The sequence below is a fragment of the Petaurus breviceps genome, unplaced genomic scaffold, assembly GCF_028583685.1.
Source record: "Petaurus breviceps papuanus isolate PSGF00001 unplaced genomic scaffold, PetGlider_PUasm1.0 90865, whole genome shotgun sequence".
NCBI classification, from domain to species: Eukaryota; Metazoa; Chordata; class Mammalia; order Diprotodontia; family Petauridae; genus Petaurus; species Petaurus breviceps.
Genome location: NW_027187367.1, coordinates 14,875,727 through 14,888,869, shown reverse-complemented (window position 1 = coordinate 14,888,869; position 13,143 = coordinate 14,875,727). Strand labels below are relative to the sequence as shown.

At 36.6% G+C, this 13,143-nt stretch overlaps 1 protein-coding gene across 1 annotated transcript in view; it reads right to left on the bottom strand.

Moving 5' to 3' along the window:
* Nucleotides 1-13,143, bottom strand: part of DNAH8 (dynein axonemal heavy chain 8) — a 406,776-nt gene that overhangs the window by 345,064 nt on the left and 48,569 nt on the right. The window contains exon 10 of the mRNA XM_069073664.1: nucleotides 2,291-2,398. Coding sequence (XP_068929765.1) covers nucleotides 2,291-2,398 — 108 coding nt within the window. The remainder of the gene's footprint in view (nucleotides 1-2,290; nucleotides 2,399-13,143) is intronic.

The window sequence follows — 13,143 nt, the reverse complement described above, 5'->3', positions numbered from 1 at the left end:
ACACACACACACACACACACACACACACACACACACACACACACACACATATATATATACTAAAAACATAAAAATTCCAGACAGGTACAAATAAATGAGTGAATGACAAAACCACAATGAACTACCAAAGAGTGATAGGTGGTTTTTTTAAGGGAATATCATAACTTGTAAGGTTGACACTAAAAATAATCATGTTCTTCCACAAATGTCCTTGTTAGAGATAGAACACTAGGCTAGATGAAGCACAGATCTGACCCAATAAAGTATATCTGATCATTTGGAATTTTCCAACTAATCAAATTCTAATCTATATCATTAATTTTATCACCATAATTAGAATTCAGGCACATTTTATCCTATTTCTTAGCAAAGGTAATTTCTACAATGCAATACAACATTCTAAAGATTCAAAAAGTCATTTGCAAAGCAAGATCCACACAAAAGTCCCAGTTAATGAAATCTAAAAATAGGCATTTTTTTTTAACATGGGAAAGTCTTTCTCCTATAAGACTACTAGCAATAACACCTAAGAAACTATCATTAGCAATCATTATCTATTTGAAGAAGGCTGTGCTTTTGAAATGCAAATGTGAAATGATATACAATTGGTTATGAGCCACTTTGGAGAGCACTATAGACCTGGGAGAGCATTGTATAGGCTAACCAGAAGCCAAAGGTCATATACGAAACTACACCGGAAGGATTCATCACATTATACAAATGTTCACTATAAATACAGAGGTGAAAGCAATCACTGAGATTTCCTTGGTGCGGTGCACTGTCTGATTATGCACTCATCATCAGAGAAGTGGAGAATTAAATTAAAGTAGCCAACAGGCAATAAACAAAATACAACAAATATTTTTAAGCCTTTCTACATTCAGAGCACTGCTAGGAATTATTTATATATAGAAAAAAACTAGGCAGTTATCCTTAGTATAATCTACAAATCTTTGAGAGGCTATCAGTGATGTTGGATATGTCACTCGTGGATTCAGTTCATTCATTTGTAAAATAAGGAGAGGGGCTTTGACCTTGGGACTATATATTGGATATAATATGACCTTTGGAGACAACTTATCCTAGAATGACCATGCCTTTTGCGATTGAGCTCTAGGGGTTCCTCTTAACTCATGTCAAAAGAGTAGTAAGCCAGGACTATTTGAGCCATCATACAATACAGAAAATGACAGACGCTGACACAGTGAAAAATCATAGCCACTCTGTGCCCATGTCTAAAAGACTGGAATGGACAAAGTAGTAGACTAGATCCTGGATAATATCACAGTTTGATTCAAACATCTGAGTCCACATTAAAGATAAAAAGAACCCAATGAATACCCATATGACGATGCCAATCCCTGCCAATACCAGCAATAAGGTGACTATTCCAAGGTGCTTGCCATCACCTCAACCTTTGTATAACAGGTATTAATCTGGAGCTCTAGCAAACTCTCTATGAAAGAAGCAATTCACTTACTTTCCATGCTAGAAGTCAGGCAAGTCTGACTTATTTAGTAATTTTACTTCTTCACATTCATCTCTTCAATAACATGATCACCAACCTAGTTCAGGTTTTCACTGCCTCTTGCCTTAGTTTCTTAACTAATATCCATGTCTCTAGTTTCTTCTTTCTCTAATCCATCCTCTACACAGTTACAAAAAGAATCTACCTGTAGCACAATCCTATGTGTCCCTTCTAAACCCTTTGATCAGATTCTGATCTCATATTCACCTGAAGCTGCTCTCTCCAGTTAACAATGATCTCTTAATTGCTAAATCCTTTTATCACTCCTTGACTTCTCCGAAGCCTTTAACACTGTTGATAAACTTCCTCTCCCAGAAGGTCCCCCTCCTGAGCTTCAGATTTTTGTGACCCTGTTCACTCTTGGCTCTTTTTCTATTTGACTACTTATTCCCATCTCATTTTGCAAGTTCCACATCCAAATTGTGCCTGCTAAGTGTGTGTGCCCCCAAATATCAGGATAATGAGAGATGATTATTTATAAAGACATGTCAAGAATAATTTGCTATCTGTATTCCAATCAACCACTGAAGGATTCTATGGCTCAGTTACAAAAAAAAATTATTTGTTAAATGAACCAAGTTTTAATGTGCAACTACAACGTAGGTACTAAATGATAAGGAAACTGTCTTACTGGAATTTACATCCTATTTCACTGACACATTAAGATTTATGATTTTGAAGAAACTACCAATACAAATAGGTGAAAGCTATTAATTTCCTTCATAAGTTACATATAAATGATATTCTTCTTCACAAACTTACCTTTATAAAGAGTGAGGTCATTCTTTCTGAAGTATTATAATACCTTGAAACACTATGAATCATTCTGATAGCATTAATCAAATTTTGTATTCCATGAGCCATGGAAACCTAAAATTTAAATTTTGGAGTAAATTATATATTCCTAGTATTTTAGTCACAGAATAGCTGCTACATATATGATGAATTTTCACATTATGCAAATAAATTCTTAGATTTATATCAGTTTGTCAGATAAAAGCTTCTTTAACTCACCCAGCTAAATAAAAAGATAAACTGATTCATGGAATTATTATAGAAATAATATATTTAATTTATGTGCATCAACTGTAACATATACACTAACATTCTGGTAACATTACAGAAGTACATAATACATGTTTTCTTAACCAAAAAAAGGACTAATTTTGCTTATGTGTATATATATATACTCATTGACTTAGAGCTAGAATGGATCTTAGAGGTTAGTTAGTCCAACCCTCTCATGTTACACATGAGAAAACTGAGAAGTGAAATAATTTGCCCAAAGTCACACAAATAGTACATGACAGGATTTGAACTCAGACTCTCAGTGTACTTTTCACTGACCCATTAAGTATTTTCTGCTTCTCAGATTTTACCAACCTATATTCTCTGAATACTATTTCTATGGCAGTTTGACTTTTCATTATTTAAGTGATTAAACAAACTACATATAATACATTTTATAATCATGTTCTTCAATATGCAAACATGCATGCATGCCAACACTAAATCAAATTACAATGTAATTGGGAAACATTAATATAATAAATAAAAATACAATAGGAGGTAATATTACATTTTAAAACTAAGTCAATATTCAGGCCTGCACTACAAATTAGTAGCTATTATTTCCATTTCAAATCTAACATCACTGTTCTTCAACATTCTAGAATATGGAATTATCCAGAACAATTCCTGACTTTTAAGCACTAGCTTAAATACTTTTTAAAAAAAATTCTGAGTCTTAAAATATCTAAAACTAACACTTAAACTTCATGATAAAATTCAATCAGAGAATTTTAGAGATAGAAAAGACTTTAGAGATCATCTAAGCTCCACTCACTCATTTTTCAGATGAGAAAACTGGGGTCCCAGGGGCTTAAATGATTTACATCCACAGCTATATGTGGCAGAAGCAGAATTTGACTTCTTGTGAACAACTTCCTTAATGCTACTTCGATTGTTTCATATAAAGAATTCTGGAGGATTAGACCACAGGCTTTATGACTCCTGGTGGAGTTCCCCTAAAGGCAGCATGATTTGGTGGAAATAGAGAGTTCATCCTGACTGAGGTCTTTAAGCAGAGGCTGGATGACAACTTATTAGGCATGCTATTGAAAGTATTCTAGTTCAGGTGTGAATTGAACAAGATGGCTTATGTGCTACCATATAGCTCTTAGATTCTTGGAGGTAGGAAGCAGAATTCTATTTAAGTTCCTTTTAGGCTAGAGACTTTAGGAATTTCTTTACCCTAACTCCACCCTACTATGTGTAAGACCCTAGAGATACTAATATGTGTTCTCCACTCACAAAGATATAATCAACTTGTGGATAAAGTAATATTCCTGAGTGCTTAAAATTTTGCTGAATTTAATAAAGGATACAGGTAGCCTCCAACTTAAAAACAGATCGTGTTTAAAAAAAAATCTATTTGTGGGTTGTTTGGAACTTAAAACACATTTTCCTATAGAACCAAGTTCAACATGTGGCTAAGTTCTCAGATCAGTTTCCAAAAGCCTATATAGGCCAAAATGTGCCTAACATTTACACTGTACTATCTAAATAGTACTACAGAATTGGACTGCTATTGGTCGCAATGTTTCTATGTCTAAGTGTAAGGGATACAAATCTCCCTGCCAAGATAAAATAAGAACTCTTCAGTTCCATGTTACTTCCTGTGACCTATAGGTGCTGTTAAAGGGATAGAGATAACAATTAGGAGGAAAGGGTCGGAAATAAAACTGTTTTATAGTTTTAATAAGGAGTTGTGGGGATTCCTGACAATATAAATTCCTAGGTACCTTTCTTGGTCCCTTATTTAATCATTCCCTCTTGTTTCCTCTCCAGCTTTCAAAAATGTTCCCATATGCCTCCCTGTTGACTATTGTTTCTGGTCTAGCACTTCTCTCCTTTCCTGGTCCACTTCAGAACTGAGGAAGTCTCATAAACTGAATTGAAAAGCAAGAAAGGACAGTTCTTTTTAAATTACTATTTTTCAAATGCTTTAACTTCTGATTTACATCATTCATTTCCGCCAGATTTTGAGTTACAAATTTTCTCCCCGTTTTTCCCCTACCCACCGCCCCAAAATAGCAGTCCCACAGGATATCCCCTCCTCCAATCTGCTCTCTCCATATTTTCTCCCATAACCCTTTCGACTTTTCCAGTGGATCTCTATGCCCCAGTGCCTGTATATCTTATTTCCCAATTACATGTAAAATTGTATTAATAATAGTGTATATATATATATACATATATATATATTTGAATATTTGATTTTAAAACTTTGAATTCCAGATTCATTCCCTTCCTCCCTTGTCACCCACCCTTACTGGGAAGATAAGCAGTTCAGTATAGGTTGTACATTTGGGCTAATGCAAAACAATAACATAGTAGATATATTGTAAAAGATTGACTATATTTCCCTCCCTCCTATCCCACCTCCCACTTGTTCTATTCTCTACTTTGATCCCGTCCCCTTTCAAAAGTGTGTGCTTCCAACTTCCCTCCCCCCCAGCCTGCCCTCCCTTCCATCATCCCCCTTCTCATCCCCTTCCCCCGCTACTCTCCTGGAGGGTGAGATACCCTATGAAAGGACAGTTCTTTGTGTGGTAGAAGGGTAAAGCTGAGAGAAAGGTTAGAGAAGCCTCTACATAGCTAAAATTCATATGTTATTTTTAGTTGTACAAAGCACTGTACATATGTTAACTCATTTGATTCTCACAACAACCCTGTGAAATAGAAGTGGTACCATTATTTCATCTAATTTACAGAGGAAAAAAATGAAGCTGGAAGAGGTTAAGTGACTTGACTTATGTTAGCAAATATCTGAGGTGGGATTTCAACTTAAAGTCTTTCCAATTCCAGCTCCAGGATTCTTAAAGCAGCCCCTACCTAACTGCACCATTATAAGAAGAAAGAGGACAAGGTAAAAGGCATTACTGTCCCTGCTTCCTACTATGATACCACTAGTCCTTTGTCACTTTATTTAGAATCTTAGAGTTAAAAGGGGCTTTGGAAGTCATCTAGTAGCCAAGGACTTCCAGCATGAATCTCTCATACAATAGTTCACCATGCAGCCTCTGCCTAAAAGCCTAAAAGTCCTGGCTGTGGAAACTTCACCTGGAACTAACCTCAGTGAAAGGACCAGAAGAGAGAGAAAAGGAGAGAAAAAGCAGAAGAAAAAGAAGTGGTGGCATTAGGGAGGTTATGGTAGTTCTGTTGGAGCCACCAAAAGTTCTGGAGAAAAATATATGTCAAGGACCACCTTTAAAAGTCAGGATATGGGGAGTCAAGATGGCAGAGTAGAAGCAGGACCTCCCCAAGGCTCTGGCTTCCACCTTCCCCAATTCATGGAAAGGGGGACTCTGAACAAACTTTGGAGCTACAGAACCCACAAAATGACACAGAGAAGCTAACCTCCTGCTAAAGACAACCCAGCAGGCCGGCTGGCAGGAATTGGCCAGCCCAGCCACACCCTGAGGTTTTAGCTCCAGGGCGGGCCTGACCAACCTCTGGCTGGAGGGACTCCAGATTACCAGCAGCTGTGGCCATTTTCAGACTTATCAACACATAGATGCTAAGGACAAAATGAGAGGTGGGTACAGAGTGGACTTTGGGACCCAGTAGTTGGGAGTGTGTAGGCTTTTGCCCCCTGGGGGAAGAAGCTGCTTAAGGGTGGGGCACAGCCCCTGGACGTAGCAGCTTCAGCTCCTGGCCTGTACACTGTAGGGGGAACAAGTGATCAGTCTGAGGGGTAATCACTCTTGCTTTAACCTGCTTGGATCTGGATTGCAGTCTAAGGTGGAGGTCCTGGAGTGTGTGTCCAGCTTGCCAGAGCACGTGGAGGCTTCAGCAAGGGCACTCAACTAATACCTCTGGCAGCTGAGAAAACCCCAGTGTTTTGTACAAAGCTCCCCTGTCTGGTAGCAGAGTCCTACTGTGGCAAAAAGCCCAAAAGTCAAGTAAATGAGTGGCAACATGACCAGGAAAAGGAAACAAAGAAAACAGAAGAACCAACATTAGAATTCTATTTCGGGGACAAAAAGGATGAAAGAATGGAACAGGAGGAAGACAGTGAAGTCAGAACTCCTGCACCAAAAGCTTCAAAGAAAAATATGAGCTGGTTACAGGCCATAGAGGACCTTAAGAAGCAGAGAAGAGAAGTGGAGGAAAAATTGGGAAGAGAAATGAGAACAATGCAAGAAAATTACAAAATGACATTCAACAGCCTGACTGAGGAAAATAACACCTTAAAAAACAGACTAACTCAATTGGCAAAAGAGGCTCAAAAAGGCAATGAGAGGAATGCCTTAGAAAGCTGAATTTGCCAGATGGAAAAAGAATCTCAAAAGCTCACTGAGGAAAAGCATTGCTTCAGAATTAGATTGGAGCAAATGGAAGCTAATGACTTTATGAGAAATCAAGATGTTGTTAAACATATCCAAACAAATGAAAGAATAGAAGGCAATGTGAAATATCTCATGGGAAAAACCACTGACCTGGAAAATAGATCCAGGAGAGATGATTTAAAAATTATTGGACTACCTGAAAGCCATGATCAAAGAAAGAACCTAGAAATCATCCTCTAAGAAATCCTCAAGGAAAACTGCCCTGATGTTTTAGAACTAGAGGGCAAAAGAGAGGTTGAAAGAATCCACCAATCACCTCCTGAAAAAGATCCCGAAAAGAAAACGCCTAGGAATATTATAGCCAGGTTCCAAAATTCCCATATCAAGGAAAGAATATTACATGCAGTCAGGAAGAAAGAATTTGGATATTGTGGAAAAACAATCAGGATAACTCTGGTATATCTGGCAGCTTCTACACTGAGGGATGAAAGGGTTTGGAATGTGATATTCTGGAGGTCAAAGGAGCTGGGATTAAAACCAAGAAACACCTACCCAGCAAAACTGAGTATCATGTTTCAGGGGGAAATATGGTCATTCAATCAAATAGAGAACTTTCACACATTCATGATGAAAAAAACAGAGTTGAATAGAAAACTTGACATTCAGATACAAGAAGCAAGAGAAGCATGAGAAGGTAAACAGGGAAAAGAAATCATAAGGAACTTATAAAAGTTGAACTATTAACATTCCTACATAGAAAAACAATAATTGTAACTGATTAAACTTTTCTCAGTATGAAAATAGTTGAAGGAAATAGAAATATGTGTAATATATATGAGGGTATATGGGCATATGAATACATATGTGAATGTGTGTATATATGTTTACAGGTGCACATAGGTAAAGGGCACAGGACCAATTTAATAGGAAGGGATGATACTTAAAAGGTCAAATTAAGAGGTAAGAGAGGAATATAATGAGAGGAGATGGGGAGAGACAGAATGGGGTAAACTATCTCATATAGAAGAGGCAAAGGAAAATGGTTACAATGGAGGGGAAGAATAGGAAGGCAAAAGGGAATGGGTCAATCTTATTCTCATTGAATCTGGCTTGGGGATGAAATGAAATACACACTAAATATGGTATCTCACCCTACAGGGGAGTAGGGGGGAAGGGGATGACAGGGGGGATGATGGGAGGGCAGGTTGGGGGGAGGGAAGTTGCAAGCACCAAATTTTGAAAAGGGACGGGATCAAAGTAGAGAATAGAACAAGTGGGAGGTGGGATAGGAGGGAGGGAAATATAGTCAGTCTTTCACAATACATCTACTATGTTAATGTTTTGCATTAGCTACACATGTACAACCTATACTGAACTGCTTATCTTCCCAGTAAGGGTGGGTGACAAGGGAGGGAGGAAGGGAATAAATCTCGAATTCAAAGTTTTAAAAACAAATGTTTAAAATATATGTGTGTGTGTATATATATGCATATGTATATATATATATACTATTACTATTATTAATACTATTTTACATGTAATTGGGAAATAAGATGTACGGGCACTGGGGCATAGAAATCCACCATGCCCTACTGGAAAAGTCAAAAGGGGTATGGGAGAAAATATGGGAGAGAGCAGATTGGAGGAGGGGATATACTGTGGGAGTGCTATTTTGGGGTGGTGGGTAGGGGAAAAAATGGGGAGAAAATTTGTAACTCAAAATCTGGCGGAAACGAATGACATAAATCAGAAGTTAATAAAGCATTTGAAAAATGAAAAAAAATTTAAAAGTCAGGATATGCCACCTCCCCATATTTCTTGTAGCCTAAGATAGAGCTATGAATGATTAGGAAGGTCAGATATAAAATTTCACCAACAGGAATTATTGATGGATAAATTAACAAGATCAATCTTTTTACCTGTGGTTTATAGAAATCAGTTTTTCCTTTCATGTGCTGTCTTTCCAATCTTCTATCAAAGCCTATTGATTCTTTTTCCATGATACTAAAGTCACTCTATTCTCTCTACCATTTTCTATTGCCATTCTATTTTTAATTGAAATTTTATTGATATCTTTGCTTTTTATATGCTCACAGTTTTCCCCGGTATCCTTCCACTTCCATCTCACAGAGAGATATCCTATATGACAAATAGTATTTCTAAATAATTTATTTTTAGTATTCAGTATTCACTTTTATAAGATTCTGAGTTCTAAATTCCCCCCCCTTCATCCTCCCTCTCAAGACAGAATGTAATCTGATATAGACTATACATGTATGATCATATTAAATTTATGTCCACATTAGTCATGTTGTGAAAGAATCAGAATGAGAGGGAAAAACCACAAGAAAAAAAAGGGGGTGGGGGGAATAGCATGCTTTGATCTGAATTCAGACTCAACATTTTTTTCTTAGGATGTGGATAGCATTTTCTATCATGAGTCTTTTGGAATTGTATTAGATCACTGCATTGTTCAGAACAGCTAAGCCTAAAAAAGTCAGTCATCATACAATGTTCCTGTTACTGAGTACAATGTTATCCCTTCACTCAGCATCAGTTCATGTAAATTTTTCCAGGTTCTTCTGAAATCATTCTGCTCACCATTTCTTATGGAACAATAGTATTTCATTAATTCATATGCCACAATTTGTGCAGCCATTCCCCGACTGATAGGCATCCCTTTAATTTCCAATTCTTGGCCACTACAAAAAAAGCTGTTGTAACTCTTTTACATGTGGGTCCTTTTCCAGTTTTTTTTTAAATCTCTTTGGGATACAGACCTAGAAGTGGTATTGCTGGGTGAAAGGATATGCACAATTTTTAGCCCTTTGGACACTGTTCCAAATTGCTCTCCAGAATGGTTGGATCAGTTCACAACTCCACCAACAATGCATTAATATTCCAATTTTCCCACACCTTCTCCACCATTTATCATCCTCCTGTTTTTTCACTCTAGCCAATCTAATAGATGTGATGTGGTACCTCAGAGGTGTTATCATTTGTATTTCTCTAATCAATAGTTATTTAGAGCATTTTTGTATGACTATAGATAGCTTTAATTTTTTCATCCAAAAAACATGCCTGTTCATATCCTTTGATCACTTATCATTTGGGAAATGACTTGTATTCATATAGATTTGACTCAATTTTCTACATATCTTAGAAATTAGGTCTTTATCAGGGACACTGGCTGTAAAAATTGTTTCCCAGTTTTTTGCTTTCCTTCTAATCTTGGTTAAATTGGTTTTGTGTAAAACCTTTTTAATTAATGCAGTGAAAATTATCAATTTTGCAATTCATAATGTTCTCTCTTATTTGGTCATAAATTCTTCAATTCTCCATATATCTGACAGGTAAACTATTCCTTGCTCTCCTAGTTTGCTCATGTTTTTATCCTTTATGTCCAAATCATATACCCATTTTGACCTTATCTTTGTATATGGTATTAGATGTTGGTCTATGCCCAGTTTCTGCCATAGTGTTTTCCATTTTTCCTAGCATTTTTTGTCAGCTAGTGAATTCTTATCCCAAAGGCTGGGTCTTTGGGTTTATCAAACTATTAGTAAATTACTATAGTCACTGACTACTGTGTCTTGGGTACCTAACCTATTCCACTGATCCATCTCTATTTCTTAGCCAGCACCAAGTAGCTTTGATGAATATTGCTTTATAATACAGTTTTAGATCTACTATGGCTAGGCCACCTTCCCTTGCATATCTTTTCATTATTTTCCTTGATATTCTGGATCTTTTGTTTTTCCAGATGAATTTTGTTATTATTTTTTTCTAGCTCTATAAAGTAATTTTTGGTAGTTTGATTGATATATTGGTATATATATATTGAATAAATTAATTTATTTCAGAATTGTCATTTTTTATTATATTAGCTTGGCTTACCAGTGAGCAACTGATATTTTTCCCGTTTAGATCTAACTTTATTTGCATGACAAGTGCTTTGTAATTGTGTTTATATAGTTTCTGGGTTTGTTGTGATAGGTAGATTCCCAAATACCATAAGTTGTCTATAGTTACTTTAAATGGACTTTATCTTTCTAGCTCTTCCTGTTGGACTTTGTTAGTAATATATAGAAATGCCAAAGATTTTTCTTTATTTTTATTTTTTAAATTATATTTTCTGTTTATTTTAGTTTAAATCATTCATTTCCACAAGATTTTGAGTTACAAATTTTCTCCCCTTCTTTCACCTACCCAACACCCCAAAACAATGATCCCACTGTATGACCCCTCTCCCAATCTGCTCTCTCCTATAACTTCCCCATCCCCCCCCCCCCTTCAACTTCCCAGTAGGGCAAGATGCATCTCTATACCCCAGTGTCTGTATATCTTATTTCCCAGTTGCATGTAAAAAATAATAATAATAATTTTTAAAACATTTGATTTTAAAACTTTGAATTCAAGATTCTTTCCCTTCCTCCCTCATCACCCAAACTTACTGGGAAGATAAACAATTCAATATAGGTTTTACATGTGCAGCTACGCAAAACATTTCCATAGTGGATATATTGTGAAAGACTGATTATATTTCTCTCCATCCTATCCCACCTCCCACTTGTTCTATTCTCTACTTTGACCCTGTCCCTTTTCAAAAGTGTGTGCTAATAACTTCCTTCTCCCCCCAAACCTGCCCTCCTCTCCATCATCCCCTTCCCCCCTGCTCTACTGTAGGACAAGATACCCTATTTAGTGTGTATTTCATTCCCTCACTAAGCCAAATTCAATGAGAGTAAGGTTGACCCATTCCGTTTTGCTTTCCTATTCCTTGCCTCCATCGTAACAGTTTTCCCTTGTCTCTTCTACATGAGATAATTTACCCCATTCTGTCTCTCCCCATCTCCTCTCATTATATCTGTCTCACCTCTCAGTTTCACCTTTTCAGTATCATCCCTTTCTATTCAATTGGTCCTGTGCCCTCTATGTATACCTATACACATATGTACACACTCACGTGTATTCATATGCCCATATACCCTCCTATATAGACATATATGTATGCATACACATATATATATATATGTATATATATATACATTTATATTCCCTTCAACTATTCTCATAATGAGAAAAGTTTCATCAGTTACAATTATCATTTTTCCATGTAGGAATGTAAATAGTTCAACTTAGATAAGTTCCTTATGATTTCTTTTCCCTGTTTCCCTTGTCATGCTTCTCTTGCTTCTTGTATCTGAATATCAAATTTTCTATTCAACTCTGGTTTTTTCGTCAAGAATGCTTGAAAGTCCTCTACTTCACTGAATGATGATATTTCCCCCTGAAACATGATACTCGATTTTGCTGGGTAGGTGGTTCTTGGTTTTAATCCCAGCTCCTTTGATCTCTGGAATATGATATTCCAAGCCCTTCGATCCCTCAGTGTAGAAGCTGCCAGATCCTGAGTTATACTGATCGTGTTTCCACAATATTCAAATTGTTTCTTCCTGGCTGTTTGTAATATTCTCTTCTTGATCTGGGAACTCTGGAACCTGAACTATAACATTCCTAGGAGTTTTCTTTTTGGGATCTTTTTCAAGAAGTGATCAGTGGATTCCTTCAACCTTTATTTTGCCCTTTGGTTCTAAAACATCAGGGCAATTTTCCTTGAAAATTTCTTGAAGGGTGATTTCTAGATTTTTTCTTTGATCATGGCTTTCAGGTAGTCCAACAATTTTTAAATTATCTCCCCTGGATCTATTTTCCAGGTCAGTGGTTTTTCCAATGAGATATTTCACATTGCCTTCTATTTTTTTCTTTTGTTTGGATCTGTTTAATAGTATCTTGATTTCCCATAAAGTCACCAGCTTCCATTTGCTCCAATCTAATTCTGAAGGAATGGTTCTCTTCACTGAGCTTTTGAGATTCTTTTTCCATCTGGCAAATTCAGCTTTTTAAGTCATTTTTCTCCTAATTGGCTTTTTGAGCCTCTTTTGCCATTTGAGTTAGTCTATTTTTTAAGGTGTTATTTTCTTCAGTCAAGCTGTTGACTCTCTTTTCATGGTTTTCTTGCATCATTCTCATTCCTCTTCCCAAGTTTTCTTCCACTTCTCTTATTTGGTTTTCAAAATCCTTCTTAAGTTCCTCTATGGCCTGTAACCAGTTCGTATTTTTCTTGGAAGCTTTTGGTACAGGAATTCTGACTTAGTTGTCTTCCTCCTGTTCCATGTTTTGATCCTTTTTGTCCCCAAAACAGGAATCTAAAGTCAGATTCCTGTGCTTACTTTGCTTCCTTTGCTTGCTCATGTTGCC